This window comes from Cricetulus griseus, chromosome 10 (assembly GCF_003668045.3).
Source record: "Cricetulus griseus strain 17A/GY chromosome 10, alternate assembly CriGri-PICRH-1.0, whole genome shotgun sequence".
In the NCBI taxonomy this organism is placed as follows: Eukaryota; Metazoa; Chordata; class Mammalia; order Rodentia; family Cricetidae; genus Cricetulus; species Cricetulus griseus.
Window position 1 is genome coordinate 10,578,966 of NC_048603.1, and position 17,370 is coordinate 10,596,335.

General features: G+C 40.3%; 1 protein-coding gene across 6 annotated transcripts in view; it reads right to left on the reverse strand.

Annotated features, from left to right (window-relative positions):
• Nucleotides 1–17,370, reverse strand: part of Oxr1 (oxidation resistance 1) — a 146,910-nt gene that overhangs the window by 5,968 nt on the left and 123,572 nt on the right. For 4 of the 6 annotated variants that reach the window (XM_027431454.2, XM_027431460.2, XM_027431458.2 and 1 more), the window contains 3 exons: nt 3,445–3,525; nt 1,642–1,767; nt 748–900 (listed from right to left, as the gene is read on the reverse strand). In XM_027431454.2, coding sequence (XP_027287255.2) covers nt 748–900; nt 1,642–1,767; nt 3,445–3,525 — 360 coding nt within the window. The remainder of the gene's footprint in view (nt 1–747; nt 901–1,641; nt 1,768–3,444; nt 3,526–17,370) is intronic. The other 2 variants (XM_027431463.2, XM_027431455.2) reach the window with 1 other exon arrangement.

Below are 17,370 nucleotides of genomic sequence, written 5' to 3' on the forward strand. Positions count from 1 at the left end.
TCTGCAGGCTTTTGATGATTTAAACAACCATTGGACAATGAGTTAAATATCCGGCACATAACAAATACAGAGACGGACTAATAGCTACAGATTCTCTTTAACTGATACTTGTTTTCTGTCTTCTCATTACTGTTCAATGTTTCTCTTTTCCAGCTGTGACTTTGCTTTATTGTTGTGCAATGACCCTGGAGCCATTTTCTTTGGTGGGTATAGCCACCGTAGGTGGCCTGTGCTCCATGCTGGTGCAAACAACCCTAAAGCAGGACAGTGGGACACAACCCATTTCCCGCACAAGACGGCAACAAGGAGGAGACTTTTTTGGAAAGAGAAAAGTTACAGTGTCTGCATACATCATGTATATACAGGAAATCATCAAATAATGAACGCAAAAGGTATTTTTAAATGTCTTACTCATTCTTAAGCATCTGCCCATTTTTCTTCTTTCTATAAGGCTCACTCTTACCTTCCTCACATACACAAACACTTTTCCTGGGCTCCTGAGAGACCTAGCAGTTCATGCTCGCCTTTAAAGGTGTTGGTATGCTCAAACTGTCTCTACCATATTATTTTTGACTTCAACCCCAAATGTTTACTTAGTATGTTTACATTTAACCTCTAGAACACTCAGTATTGCCTTGTCCAATACAACAGTAATTAAAAACTATGCACTACAATACAGCTGATCAAATACGAATGCTAAAAGTTATTACCAGGGGACAAAGGATCTCCACAACCAGTTTTCCATACCTGTCCGTCACTGTCTTTAATCACCATCAGCACCGGCGTGTCTAAGCCTGTCATTGTTCTATAAAGGGTCTTCAGGCTCGTGCCGTGCTTCCCTGTTCCATACACAAGCGTCCATGGGTAGCCGATGGTTCTTGGCGGAAGATGCTTAGTAAGCTTGGAGAAACAAACGTCAGTATTTATGTGACTTTAAGCAGCAACCGCTGGAACTTAATCACATGTATAAAATGCAGGTGAAGAAAGAAACACTGGAAACTGTCATTTTCCTGGCTGTGATGCTGTAATATGAACTACACACTTCTCATCATGAAACAGCACTGTCTGCTAGAAAACAAATCATGCCAAACCAAAATGCCAACAGTGATAAGAAACACGGCTTGCTTATCGCTTGTACTGTACCGAATATTCAAATGGATATGGCACCAGATTACAGAGGCTTGAAAATCTTTTACAGCTACATGACACTGAATAAATTAATGTCTCTACATGAAAAATTTCATCACTTACAAAAATATGAATACTAATCTCTAATTTCTAGAGCTTTGATAACAAACACATAAGATCACTCACACAGACCACGTAACTAGGCACAAACCAAAGACTGCCAGATGTGGTGAGCACTAGGGCTAAGGCCGGGCAGTCAGGAGTCTCCAGTCCAGCTTAGGCTCCACACTAAGACCCTGCCTTACAAACCAGCATGAAAAAGCAAACACTGGCCTCTCCTAGTTACTCTCCTTCTGTCAGTACTTCAGCACAGCTGCAGGGGTCGCTCTGCTCTGCCCAATTACGCTTCACAAAGAGGGAGGGACAGCAGGAGTGGCCCTGCAGCTGGAGAGTAGCTGGAGGCTGCTTCCCTCTCACAGCACACAGTCAGACGCAGCAGGTGACACGGCATACCTTTTCAATCTGATCAGGCAGTAAGAGTTCACTGGGGTCACTTAGGTTTGGTCGGAAAGTTTCAGACTCCAGGTCGGCTTTTGCTGGAGCAACCTGCTTTGAGTTGATGTCTTCCCTTGTAGTGATCTAAAACAGCAAACAGCAGCAGGGTGTGGGTATGAAACTGGGACTTGTTCTGAACATTTCAGCCTTTTGAGTTAAACGAAACTTCACTGAGCACAGGTGGCTAAAGATTCCACAGGGCAAAGGACACCCGTTTAAGTACAGGGTGCTGGAAGCACAAGAGTTTAGAACAAGTACACTCCATTAAATATACAAGGAAGAACTGGCAAGAAGAGCTGTGGCTCCTGTTTCTGGGTGACAGGAAACTTACATGCATAGCTTAGCCCTTATGGACAAAAGGGAGGGAGCCAGGGAGCTTTTTAACTAAGTGCTCTGTAAAATACATGCTAGTATTTGTCACACAAAATATAAAAGTTGTTAAAATTACTATAAAATTTCTTGCATTAAAAATTTAAAGAATGGTAGACCAAAAATGATAAATGTCTTTTCATTGGGGTGTATTTATTTGCTACCATTTTGTAAAACTGCCTTCTATTTTTTGACTTATTAAAACAATTACTTTTCACCTACTGGAACCAAGCAATAAATATTAAAATCAATTTGCTCATGAGTAAAGGTTAGGTAAACTGGTTGCACTTATTTGATAGAATAAGCTCACTGGTATTCATAAGATGACAAAAATGGTAATTAGAAGCTTACTTTATAATCTAGTGTTAATGCTTACATTTGGTATTAATTTTAGGATCAAAAACACAGTAATCCTAGTTACTGTTGATCAAGTATTTAAACCCCATAGAATTTGACTGGAGCAGATAACTAAAATGCAGCAGAGGGCGGAGACTGACGCCGCTCAGGAGTGGAAGCCTGGCCATCCGACACAGCTCTTGCCAGGTCTGGACGGTGTGGGTTTCCAGACAATACAAGTTCTAGAACTGTATTGTTCCTGGTGAGGAGCTTACTATGAGGACTTTCACATCATCATAGTTTACCTTGATTGAAATGATATGAAAAGTTAAAACCGAACGAAACAGAAATCCAAGGCAGCATGGGAAAGTGAAAGAGAACTATTCAGTCAGTCTAGGAGAGCAACGAAAGCAGAGCATACTTTCATAAAAAGAAAACACAACTGAAAAATGAGTTTTCAATTTTATTACTGTGTCTTTCTCAACAACGTAAAGATGTTTTGGAAAATTTAAATAATGTATCTAGCTCAGATGGCTTCTCTCCTACCCCAAAGCATTTCCAATACCAACTAAGAATGCCTCAAGAACAAAACCAATTTGTCTCATTAAGATTTTAATCAGTAGAGATAGCCTTGAAGAGAGAGTACCTAAGCCTTACTTTCCAGTGAGATTTTTATAATTTTCCTATCATCTGGTATCTTTCAGATTCTAGTCCATAAAGGTTCACTCACAAAACCAAGTGTTCTCCCAGTGTCAAAATTAAATGAAAACTCATAGCTCAAAGAAATACATAGTGATGAGAATAGTTCTCCAGTGGCTGGAAATTATTATGAAAAGAAGACAGAAAAGAGGCAAAAAAAAAAAAAAAAGTAGCTGTCCAAGGTAAAACCATCTTTAAGACAAAGAGGGATGCATTTATTTTCTGGTGGCTTATTTTAGTGCTTCACTCCAGACAAACCAGTCTATATGAGATTTGTCTCGAGGAACGACACTAAGGACACACAGGGAGCCGTAATCTCCGAAGGAGAAGTTTGAACTACAGAGGGGCTGGGGGCACCTGGAGGCGTCTGCAGAGTGTGCGCAGCTCTTCAGCGTTTAAAGCATCGATCCTGCGGTGAGACTCAGCCACCGACACTACCTGAATATGGAGACAGGAAGACAGTAACTCCACTGACAGCTGAGAAGACAGCAAGTAAATCAACAGAAAAGACAGGAGAGGAAGAGAACGCAAAGGGAGAGGTTTCAACGGGTGAAGAGAACGGTAACCAAGATAGCTTCCTAATTGCACTGGAAATAGAAATTCATATAGAACCGCAGGTGAAATATACATGAGTGAGTGAGTTTCAGCAATACATCCACCTGGGAGAAAATATGCTTACTTTCTCGACTACTGAACACAGACTGAGCTTAACTTAAACAGATGTTCTAAAGGGTGGAAACTATAACAGGCTTTAGCAATACAGGTAGCATTTAACCAAAACCACCCTCAGTTTACAAAGAGAGTGGCTCTCAGCCGCCCCCTCAAACACAGCACACTAACAGCCATGGTCCTAGAATTTCTTCTAGGCACGTATGACAAGCACAACCATCTGTAGCGCAGGGGGGAAAGCAAAGAAAGAAAAGGCAAACACAAGGATAAATACAACAAAATAGGAACACTTTCAAAAGCATGTCTCATCTGTAAGTTCTTAAATCTCATACATAAATTTGGCCACAATAAAATGGATGCACAATACAAAAAAACAGAACAAAATACAAACAATTGCAAACCCAGTGTACAATGAAGGTATTTCAGGCAGCATTTGCCTGCTATACTGTGGCATTCACTCCTGCCAGGTCTGAACACACAGCATCTGTACTCACACTGTTTCCTTCACTCCACCCCGCTATGACAACAAAGGCCCCAACATTGCATGCACAATGGCTTCTGGCTTTAAGAGACATAATAGCTTACTTATGGAAAATATAGCTGTAATAGGTTTCTGCCATCACTTCTCAGCACAGGAGTATTAAATTAATATATGTCTGCATTATACCACAAGAGATTTTCATTTTAAAAACTGCTGTTCAAATAGCTAACGAGTTTTGCACACACACACACACACACACACACACACACACGCAATAAATTTTCACTTAGATTGGGGCAGAATTTCCAATGATATCTGAAGTGTCCCTAGACATATTTTTGTCACTTTATACTAAATATTTACATAGTGTTCTCAGAATTGACAATTATAAAATCATTAACTGATAAGTGTTGGTATTCTATGTCCTATATCAATAAATATTCAGCAAATTTAATTTCTTAAAAACAAGCATAGCTGTCTCATTAATATGCAATTGTTTTAGTCTTTGATAAGTTACCAAAGGATTGTTTAAAAATAAATTCTTTATGATTTGTTGTTGGTAAATGTTTGATTTTTACATATATCAGGTGTCATGCAGAAATTCCTGAAGTGATAGAAAGTAGCTTAAACAGTACCCCACTTTCCCTCCCCACCCCATGTGTGCGGTGTATACAGGTGTGCTCACATGTGTGTGAGCATCCAGAAGCCAGATACTGACATCTCTGTCCACTGTGCTTTGTGAGACGCTTCAGCTAGGCTACCTGGCGCACAAGGCCCTGGGGAGTCTGTCTGCATCCCACACCATCCTCCCTTCCCAGGGCTGCCCTGCTTCTCTCTCACTCCTCCAGAGTTTGTGCTGCAGCTATTGTGCATGACTTTCCCACATTCTGAAATGTATGGGAAATTCTTAATCTTGCTTAATTCTGAATCTGAAAACCACACATTACAGGTAAGAATCTACAACAGGAAACAAACACACAAACCTCACATTTCCTGAGGTCAACACAACAGTTACAGATTTTCCAGGCCACAAGATAACTAAAGAAACCTCCTACAATACAGTGACTGTAGAGCTACCACTAACACACGGTGACTGTTCTGAGCTGTGAACACCCCGTGACTCACCTCACAGGTTATATGAGAGGCTGTGGCTACAAATGCATTTGAACTAATTCACCCATGCGGGGTATACTTCAAAACCTGGCTGTGAAAGGCTCTTGCTTTAGTTAACTAAATCAATTGGCCACCACTAAGAGGGAGAGCCCTGTGCAAAGCTATGTGGTGGTTGCTGAAACCTGTGCAAGATATGAGCACGGAAAATGCAGAAGAGACTGGGTGTGTCCTCGAGCACTACTGTTACTTATCATCTTGGCTTTTGCTAAGCAACAATTCAGACACTCTGGTATAGATAAGAAGGGTGGTGGCACCTTCCAGCCTGGGAAGCTTAGCTACCCCTGGGCCTAATGAGAGAGAGTGCAAAGTGGCAAATGGGAGATTTACGTAAACCAAACGAGGGCACACTTGTAGAAGACTGAGTAATGGCAGTAGGTACCACTGCGACTTTATGGCTTTCTACCCGTCCCCTAAGGACTGGAGAGGTGGCATGGTTCCTTACTTATTTGTGGCTTTCATTTTTGGTTTAAGATAACTTTTATATATTTTGGGTGACAGTTCTGCAATTAAAATTTGTTTCATTTGTTTGAGATTGACAGAAATAAAGATTTACCAATTAAACTAATGTCCTCCTCCTCCTTTTTTTTTGGTTTTTTTTTTCAAGACAGGGTTTCTCTGTGTAGCTTTGGAGCCTATCCTGGAACTCTGTAGACCAGGCTGGCCTCGAACTCACAGAGATCTGCCTGCCTCTGCCTCCCGAGTGCTAGGATTAAAGGCGTGTGCTACCAACGCCCGGCTGCTGCTGCTGCTGCTGCTGCTGCTGCTGGCTTCTTCTTCTTCTTCTTCTTCTTCTTCTTCTTCTTCTTCTTCTTCTTCTTCTTCTTCTTTTTTTTTTTTTTGAGACAGGGTGTCATTATTTGGTCATGACTAGTTTAGAAGTCACTATATAGGTAGGTCAAGCTGACCTCAAACTCACAGAGATCTGCCTGCCTCTGCCTTTTGAGCGCTGGGAATCTGTGTACCAGCATGCCAGAAATAATACAGTGTTTGATAAGGATGAAAGGAAAACCTACATATTAAAAATGAAAAATCATGGTCTTGCTTTGCTTTCCCACACGCTAAATTCCTATGGGCCAAAGAGGATTATATGTGCTGTTGTGTGAGCAAACACAGTGTTAGATTTAATCCTGAGTCTCCTCAGTAAGAATTCTCAAATCAATGGACAGATCGACTCCGTGTTCCTTCTTTCCCACTAGCTGACACAATTCTGATAGCCAGTTTTAAGTGATACTCCTCTATGTATACATTAAGCACACTGCCTAAGTGGAAGCCAAATTAAATTAGGCTTACACAAGGAATTGGTTTTATAAACATTTTAAAACCCTGTTTTATAAACAATGCTGAAAGTAGGAATCATTAATATAATGAACGATTGTCGTTGAAAATCTAAGTGTATAATATGGCGAGGCCCCAGTTTCTTTAATGTCAGATGCCTATCTTTTCTCATTCATTTATTTTATTGAAGTGTGTGTGTGAGAGAGAGAGACAGAGACAGAAAGTGTGTGTGTGTGAGAGACAGAAGAGACAGAGAGAGAGAAAGTGTGTGTGTGAGAGAGAGAGACAGAAAGAGTATGTGTGTGTGAGAGAGACAGAAGAGACAGAGAGAAAGTGTGTGTGTGTGTGTGTGAGAGAGAGAGAGAGAGAGAGAGAGAGAGAGAGAGACAGAGACAGAGAGAGAAAGTGTGTGAGAGAGAGAGACAGAAAGAGAGTATGTGTGTGTGTGAGAGAGAGACACAAGAGACAGAGAGAAAGTGTGTGTGTGTGTGTGTGAGTGTGAGAGAGAGAGAGAGAGAGAGAGAGAGAGAGAGAGAGAGAGAGAGAGAGCACTCAAGTGAAGAAGATAACTTGTAGAAGTCAGTTCTCACCTTCTACCATGTGAGTATGGGGATTGAATTTAGGACAACATGCTTGGCTGCAAGTAACATTTTCACTTTCTGAGCCATCTTGCTGGCCCATTCATACTAAAGAAAAAAATGTATTACTCCCTTCCCAGGCCTTATAAACCATCAGTTTCTGCCGCCCCGCTCCTTCCTCCTTCCTTCCCCTTATCTTCCTGCCTCCATTTCCAAGTGCTGGGATTTCTCAGAGGCACCACGTAACTTCATGTTTCTTTAGATACTGATATATAGTTATGCTATGGGGAGAGAAGATACAGAACGCTATCAAAAAGCCTGTAAATTAACAAACAGAAAAAGTGAAAATGAGTATAGAAGTGTATTTCTTCTTTAAAAAAAAAAAAAAGGCTAAAAGTGAGATAAAAATTTTCCCATGTAGACACTGAATCAAGACTTTCATTGATTTTTTTATGCTTTTGGGAACTTATGATCTATGCACAGAAGTTAGTAGATTATCCAGAAGACTAAACCTAAAAGAAATGACACCGTCCATCTATGTTCGGTATCCCACAACTGACAGTTAAAAGCACACAAGTACGGGAAACAAGAATTTCCATCTAAAAGCATGGTCACTCTGGCTAACACCATGCCTTGAGGACTGAAATAGTTTGGATACAACACTAAGACCAGTGGGAAGTAGTATCATGTCCTACCTATACCACAGAAACAAACACCAGCCTACAGTCTCTCTGGTCCTTCAAGGGCCCTCAGAGGCAGAAAAGAGTTTTTGTAGCCATCTATTTCCATAGTTATCCATGTACATGCAGAATAAACCTACACATCTCCATTTTAGATGGGCAGAGAGAAACAACACTAGCAGACTAGAGAGCAGAGAACGTAACACAATTGCTCTCAGTTCCGGTCTCATGAATCAGAACACATTCATATACCTGACAGTCTACCAAACAGACGGCACTCAAAGGGCTCCTCTCACCCACTGTAGACAGCGTCTCCTCCTAACACATGGGGACTTACACCAGGAACCACGGTGTGCTGAGATTGAGACCCCAGAGTGTTCCTCTCGACACTGGATGTCTTGATCACACCTCCCCCCACCCCCCAATGGCTTCTGGATCCTCAGGGAAGACAAGGCCTGAGTGGTAGATGACTTCAAGGAAACCATGTTTTCTGGACATCAGAGGGAAGATGAAATACGAACTCACAGAATGCTACAGTGCGCAAGCCCTGCACAAGCTCAAGCCAGGCAAAAGTCCAGCATATGGGCAGTGTGCGGTGGGCAGAGTCTCACCCTTAGCATGGGAGCCATCAGCATTTGAGAACTGCTGGAAGAGAGACAGTCAGCTTTCTTCAATGACATAAGCCTTGCTGGGTCCACCACACTGCAGGACAGACCCCACTCCCAAGAGTAAGGGGACAATACAAATAAACTTGATTGGGAGAAGACACAAACAAAAACAACGAAAACGCAAAGTTCAGTGGATTTCGAGGTGAGGGTGAACAGGGAAGAGCTGAGGGAGATATGATCAAATACAGTATGAAAATCTCAGACATAATAAAAATATTATTGAAAACAAAACCCAGTCTCTTCTTGGCTTAATGGTTCTCTAGAACAATGAAGTATTTTTGTCCAAGATGACACCCAAACAAACTAGATTCTCCACATGTCATTTTTGCTACTACTTTCTGAATGAAAAAAAAAGTAGTAAAATTAGAAGTATTATCTACCCATGTATACATAATGTATACATAAATACATTAAAAAAGGAAACATAAGTTTGAACTGTTACAGCTAACAAAAATGTGAGAGCATATTTCTGAAGGCATGTAATTTGTTTTTCACTATAATGTAAAACTGTCTTCATTAAAAAGGAAGCCCCATTCTACTTTGTCAAATGAAAACTGTTACTTTCACAGTAATAGTTCATGGAATTATAGTAAAGAAAAAGAGTAAACAGGCAATCACAACTTAGAAAATAGAATTGATAGGAAGACCAACAGAGTAAATTCAGAATAACAAAGAAAATGTAAGTTCCAATCTCTCAGGGTAGGCTGGAGTTAGGGAATTGGGAAGGAAGGCTTCTCCAAGAGGCAGCTTGAACCTTTCAAATGTTAACACTGCAGCTGGTAACCCTCAAACTACTTGTGACTATCAGTTACAAATGAATCGAAAGAATAGCACAAAGAAAGCTAAGCAATAAACTGATGAGAATAAATGGAATTACGTCTTCCTGGTCTAAGGATAGCAAAAGGTAAAACAGAAGCTCACAATAATGAATTAAATTAGCCATCTCCTCTAGCAAGCACACACTTTCAGTTTGGGGCCACACAGAACATCCTAGGATGGAGCTGGCTGCACAGCTAACCCAGAGCTTACTATTGCTTCCTCAGTTGGCCTCGGAGGCAAAGCAGTTTTCCTGGCCAAGACTCACCTCACCATGGAAAGATGCAGTTTTTGTGCCCAAGTCAGCTAGAAGCCTGGACAGATGGAGCCTCGTTAGACTAGAGCTCAGTTCTTTCCCCACTTGGCATGGCTTGTCTCTTCTTGAGGGGGCTACTTCCTTTCCTGAATGCTGGTTTCACTTAAAGCACCTTTAAACTTTTCACCAGTCCATATTTAGTTCTTCAGGAAGAAGCTCTATAGTTGGGTGCCCTTACCTGTCAGGCATGTCACCCAAGGACAAGGTGATCCTCAAGACCAGGCCACATCACCCAAGGACCAAGGTGGCTTGCCAGTTCTCCTCTAACAGTTAGTTCCTTAGGAGACTCCTAAGGTTGGTCACTCTCAATCCTCCTCCTCTGCCCTCCTCATTGCTACTGGGATTAAAAGGTAGGTAGGACACCACAGAAATAGTGACTTGACTCAATCGTCCACACCTGGAGAGGCAGAGGCAGATGATCTCCGTGAGTTCCAGGTCAGCCTGGTCTACATAGTAAGTTCCAGGCCACCAGGGCTTCATAATGGAGAGACCCAGCTCACCACCCCTCAAAAAAAATCAACCAATAAATAAATTAATTAAATAAACGTGACTATATAATCATGTTTACAGATTACTCAGATTTTCTCAACAATGCAGAAAATAATTAAAGTCTTTTAATTATGGAATATGAATGTTGCAATAGCTTTTAGGAATGATAATATAATAAGTTTCATAAAAGGGGTAATTCTGTTTGTACCACATTAGGAAAAAAGAACATCCATTTACATAATCTGTTCTCTCTTAATGTCTGTGTTCTCAGAGCAAGAACATGGCTCTCAAGGAGTATAAACACAGTCATTCAAGGCTCTTTTGGATTCACTTTTGGTTGACAATTGAATGTGGATTTATTGACTTAATAGGGTTTGGGGAAGCTTAGGATTTTGACACAAAGAAATAAGAGGGTTAATAGTAAACACTCTTTTCCAAAGGTTTTATTATATATGTGTGTGTATATTATATATATATATTATATGTATATTATATATATATATATATGCAAACATGACATTTACATGTGTACCTGCATGCTGCTGCATGTATGTTGAAATCAAAGAAACATGCTGTTTAGTCAGTTCTCTGCTTCCACTCTCTGGGTTCAAGGGACAGACCAGGGTTGGTGGCAAGTGCTTTAACCTGCTAAGCTGTATTGCTAGCCCCTTGCATGGTCTTTTATTAAATACCCAATGATATTAAATAACTGGTCAGTTTCACTGATAAAGTTCATCCAGTCACTATTATTTCTGACTTCAACTAGCCTTTTCAATGCATTTCCTCAGGCCGTTATCATTTTTAAAACCTGGTATCTGTGAAGGCCACGGTGGCTGTCCCCAAGGGCTAGTGTCAGAGCACCAGAGGTGTCCTGCTTGACACTGACTTTCTAGGCTCTATGTGCATACCAACCATGTCTGAACCACGGAGGCAGAAAGCCCAAGAATACGATTATATGATTCCATTCATATAGCACAGTCGTCAAGAAGAAACAGTCTGAGAAAGACAACATGCTCAATTCAGGACCTCAAGATTCTCATGGATGAGGCATACCAAACGTAAGGTCATAATAAATGGTAACCCAGCACACAGCCCTAATTAATTCTAGACAGTGAGAGTTCAGACAGAACTTACATGTGAACTTTTTAATCCTAAAAATAAGCAAACTGAGGAGATGATTAAAAATAAGCCTTTCTAAAAACTAACTAAATGGGAGCTTTATACAGTAAGTATAACTTTGAAACAATCAATTATGTCAAAAAAGCAGATAATCACAAGTAACTTAGCAAACTGGGAACATACCCGAAACTACTCATGATGCACTATTAAGAACAAGAGGCTGAAAAAGTGTAGAGTATAGCACACAGACTAGACTAGTAAGATATGACTGACTTCAAGTCTCAGAAAGAAAAAAAAAAAAAAGTACTGCTGAGATCTGCACCCTGAGCAAGAAATATATACATAATACATCTAGTAAACTTTAGGATATTTGAAAGACAAGGCTTATTGTTGTTGTTTTGTTATTAAATGACCAGCAAGAAAATTGACCAATCTCCAAGTGGAGGCAAACTGTCGAAGAGCAGATGCAAATCCTTTGGGAGTGAGGAGTGACAGACAGCCTCTGCATTCAGGTCCTGTGGACCCTTACCGTCATCAAACATGAACCCAGAATAAATAAATTATCTAACGAGGACCACAACATGGCAGAAAACAAAAGGCCACTCTAGAATTGTTTGCCCACGAAAAATGATTTTGCAAGATGAGAAAAATGAAAAAAAGAAAAGAAAACCCCCAAACAAACAACCAACAGTTGTGCCTCTCAGCTACCTATCCATGAGGAACTGGGTCAAAATGGATTCCTGAACTCCCAGGTCTTCAAGTCCCCGAGACATCCAAGCTCTCCCATATGCTACACAACACCCAGGATGTCCTTCCAATACCCACCACAATGTGAACGCCAGATAACAACGGGCTGATACATTGTATTATTTTGGGATAATAACAAGAAAGAAATCTGTATATGTTCAGCACAGAGTTTTCTATTTTTAATGCACATTTTATTTCCAGAGAGACAGAATTAACCATCAACAAATCTTCAGAGAAGAAATTCACAGGACAAATGGCAACAAGAAAGAAATAATGCCCGGAGAGTGATCTGAGATCTATATGGTGGAAAACGAACTAAGATCACTAAGCATTGTTTTAATAAATAATACAAGAATGACTTGAGAGGAATGGCCCACAACTGGGAAGATGGGATGATGGGCAACCAAGGTATCAGGGATTCTTTTCATTGCTTAGGAGGGAAATAAAGATATTAACAAGACTTTGAAAGAACTAAATTCTTGGGATTCTATAAAAAGCATGACAACAACAACAATAGAACCTTAATACCAATAACACATGCCCTTCTTCGAAGACTGGCAGGGAAGATAAAACCGACAGAGCACAGAGCATCCTTAGAAAAGTGAGTAAGTTAAACGATGAGTTAGAGCAGATAATTTCGTATACCAAAGAGTGGAGAGAGAAGAAGGGATTCCTACTTTAAACTATACCTTAAAAATAAGTATTACAAATAGAAGGACAAGCACTAGAAAAAGTTAAAATGAATATAACTGAAATGCTAACAGGTAAAAACTCTGAAATGATATTTAATTAAAACCTGAGATAATGGAAAAGAGCGGGAGATAAATTCCGAAAAAGACATAAACCACCAAAGTCATACAAGAAGAAACAGATCACATGCTTAGACCTAGCCCTGAATTAGACGGAATCAAGGCTTAACCTTCCAGAATGGAAGGCAGAAGGCCCACAGGGATGTGTGGACAAGCAAAGGCCCAACATAGAAATGGGGACTGGAGCCAACGCTCCACAGTCTTGTAGAAAACAGAAGCGGAGGGGATACTTACTAACTCATTCTGTGAGGCCAGCATTGCCCTAATGGAAAAACAAATAAAGACATTACAAGGTAAGAAAAGCACAGAACATTATTTCTCATGAAAATACATGCACACGTATTTCACAACACATTAGCCAGTGCCATCAAATAATGAACGCAAATCAATCTACATTATGATCAAGTGAAGTTTACTACAGGTGCACAAGGCTGGTTCAGTACTTGAAAAGCAACTGATATTCTCCAGAGGCTAAAGAAAAATCTTGTGATCAACAGAGAAAATCAAGTATCAACAGAGAAAATCCAATATTCTCATGTGATGGAAACAATCTGCAACCCAGAAGCACAGAGGAGACAATTTGATAAAGGATCTATAAAAAGAACACAGCATCGCAAACAACAGGAGCAAAGAGATTCTTCAGTATTGAGACCTGGAGGAAGGCAAGTAGACCCCCCCCCATTTACTTCTGGTCAACGCTTACTGAAGTCCTCAAAAACAATGAAATGGAAGACATTAAACCTGTCTTTGTTTTTTTTTTTTAAATAAAATGCTTTGGATTGTGAATAAAGAAAATCTAACATCAACTAAAACACTGGAATTTATAAAGAGCAGCAGTGTTTCCCTTACGCCAGGTTAATATACAAAAATCAAGTCCTTCTTAACATGACTTATTTTAGTTCCACATCATGAAATACTTAGGCACAGACCTAGCAGAGTGCACAGAAACTCTACCATGAAGAAGAGTGTGAAATCCTGATGAAGAAAACAAAGGTTTAAGTAAATGGAGACGTTCTATGTTCATGGATAGGAAGCTGCTCTCAATGTTACCCAGGGATCTACCATTTCCCATTTCATCTACTGTTTCAAGTCCAATTCTAAGTCCAAGTTATTCTGCAGCTAAAAAGTATTCAAAAGGTGATCTGAAAGGTTTCTATGGGAAGAGCCCAAACAGCTGAAAAGAACAATGACAAACACCGGGGCACTGACTTACTATGAAGCTACAGTAAGTAAGAGAAGGAGGCTGCCAACCAGCACACAGATCCGTGGAACAGAACAGAAACACACACAAATACAGCAACTGGTTCTGGCAATGGAGGAAAGACAAGAGTGCAAAGAGGGTGGTCACTACCCAGAGACCAGGCTGGCAGAACAGGAGAAAAAAGTCCTTGTCTTTCACTGAAAACCCAAATGGAAAAGGCAAAAATGTAAGATTCTTTCAATATACGGAAAACTCAGAGTAGCCAAGGGTTTCAAGAGTTAAATATGGAATACCAAAAGAATAATCATGGATCAGAAAATTGACAAGCTAGGTACGATTCAAAATGAAAATTTCTATGAAGTCAAGCCACAAATGATGTCCTTTCTCCGACATATATAATTGAAAAAGAACTTGAAATTAAATGAAATTATTGAAATTAAATGAAAAATTCAACTCCAACAGTAGGATATCATTATGTGTTTGTTAGAATGGACAAACCGCAAACAACTGACAGGATCCATTTAAAATGTTACAGCCACTCTGGTCCTGTCTCATGAAACTAAACACACTCTGACCACATAACCCACCATTTGGGCTCCCTGGTATTTACCTGCATGACTTGAAGACATGTTCATACAGCATCTGGATGTCAACCGATTTGTTTGATAAATGCTCACAACACACACCACAACAAAAACAGTCGGTGAATATATAAACTGGCATAGCCATTGTAGCAGTCTTAGATGCATATTGCTAGCAATCCCAACTGTATTGTTTCCACTACATGACTGAAGACTAAGAAGGTTAGCGGCTGCCAGCATTTCTTACAAGAGGGAATGAAGAATGAGTCAGTATCTCTCTCCCCAGCAGTTTCCAGTGGACTGGGGTGCTATCATTACTCACTTGCAAATACCCATACATTATACAGTATAAAAATGAACTCTGATTATACCCATGCACTTTGGGTATAATTCTGATTATACCCATGTACTGTGTCAATATTAGTTCATTAGATTTTAGAAATGTACCCGCCAATGACATGCAAATAGTAGAGAAACTTGTGTACAGGGACTTTAAAAACTATATGAGAGCTATGCTTCATGTTTAATTTTTTTCTAAACTAAACCCGCTGCCTGCAAGATACGCTAGGGAAACAGTGACCACAAAGGCTGTGGGAGTAATCAAACAGTATCTGATTGGATTTAAGACCTACTCCACCAGATGGAACCCATACTTGACACCCAACAAGAACTGAGACTAGAGAACCTGGGGACGCAGGGGAAAACCAAATACTACTTTGTTGTTGTTTTTAAAGAGCAATAAATGACTCGTAACGACTTTCTGCTATAGTCCTAGCTCAGTGCTTTCTGCAACCATCATCAGGGAAACTGCCCCCTGCAGCAGGTGGGAACAAATACAGAGCCCCACAGCCAGCAATTATGCAGAGTGAGAGACCTTGGAACACTCAAGCCTGAAATGGGATGTCTCCACCAAACCCCTCCCCTCAGGGGTCAGGGAACTCCGTGGAAGAGGAGGCAGAAAGAGTATCCTTTTAGGCTCCCAAGGTAGCATTTTTTATGGGATTCCCGAGTGTGTGAATGAGGGGGCCTCTGATTCTTGTGCCTTCTCTTGGGCTATTTTCCTCCTGTTTGTTTGTTTTGAACAATTCTGATGTGGTAGTTTTGTTTTATCTTACTGAGATATATATAACACAACCAATGACCGGCACTGCATTATATTTTTAATATTTTATTCATAATTGTCCCATAAAAACAAATAAAAGTAAGTGCTATTAAATGAAATAAAAAAAAATCAATAGAATAAGAACATACTCAGGGTGGTGGTTTATCAATTTGGGGAAGATAACATAAGACAGAAAAAATCCCACATAAACAAATACAATGTAAAAGTGATATTATAATCTTAATGTTGGATAAAGAATGGAATCTGGGCTGGAGAGATAGCTCTGCTCTTCCAGAGGTCCTGAGTTCAATTCCCAGCACCCACATGGTGGCTCATAACCATCCGTTATGAGATCTGGTGCCCTCTTCTGGCCTTCAGGGATGCATGAGGAGGAATGATATATACATAATAAATACATCTTTTAAAAAAAAGAATGGAATCTTCATTTTATCCTTAAGCCTTATAATTTATATACCTAAGATACACTTTTGAAATACTAAGTCAAGTACAAACACTAAAGTCCAGTGCCTGTATGGATGAGGCCCTTCAATTAAGTTGTGACTGTCCATAGAGTGGAAGTTGCTTTAGGGACAGTAAGGCATATGTTAAAAGGTTTTTAGTAAAGTTCTTGTCACTACTCCAGGCAGGCAGCATGAAGAATGGCATTGAGACCAGATCTCTACTTTCCATGAAGCTTCTTATAGCTCTGTGAACTTGAGCAGCCTCAATCTATTTCCTGGTTTTTCCAAATAAAAACGATATTCAAAACCACCTTCCCCTCTTTTATATTCTGAACACCGAGAGCAGGAAGAGCAGAGACCTCAGGGATGTGGACAGGATTCATAGAGTGAAGGCCTCACTCTGGACTTAACTGGCACAGTAAGACGACCCTGATTCATGTACAAAAGAGATTAATATCTAAGGGGTGTGTGAAGATTAAAAAGGACAACTTATGTTGGGCATTTAGAATAACATTCAAGACACGGAGCTAGCTGCGCCCTTATCTCCATTGCTAGTACGGGCATCTCAGGCTGTGAGGACCATTTCACATTTACAGTCCTGCTGCTCTGGAAGCCGGTGTGTGAGCTAATTCTTAGACACGTCAGAAATTCCTCAGCGGCATTCCCCACAGTTTTACATACAAAACACCAAGTAAAGAAAGCCTGTCTTTTTCACATGAGGACACCCTAAAATAATCAAAACAGTAAAAAACTTACTAATAAAAATACTAAGATAGTGCTGGTATATAATGACTTTAATGCTGAAGATGAACTGGACTAAGCTTAAACTTTTATCAAATCCTTCCCAGCAAATTACAGCTTACTGAGAGACACCAAAAAAGGTAAGAACTGGGCCGGGCGTTGGTGGCGCACGCCTTTAATCCCAGCACTCGGGAGGCAGAGGCAGAGGCAGGCGGATCTCTGTGAGTTCGAGGCCAGCTTGGTCTCCAGAGCGAGTGCCAGGATAGGCTCCAAAGCTACACAGAGAAACCCTGTCTCGAAAAACAAAAACAAAAACAAAAAAAAAGTAAGAACTGGCACACGTGTCTGTCAAATACATGAACAGTTCCAAACCAGAT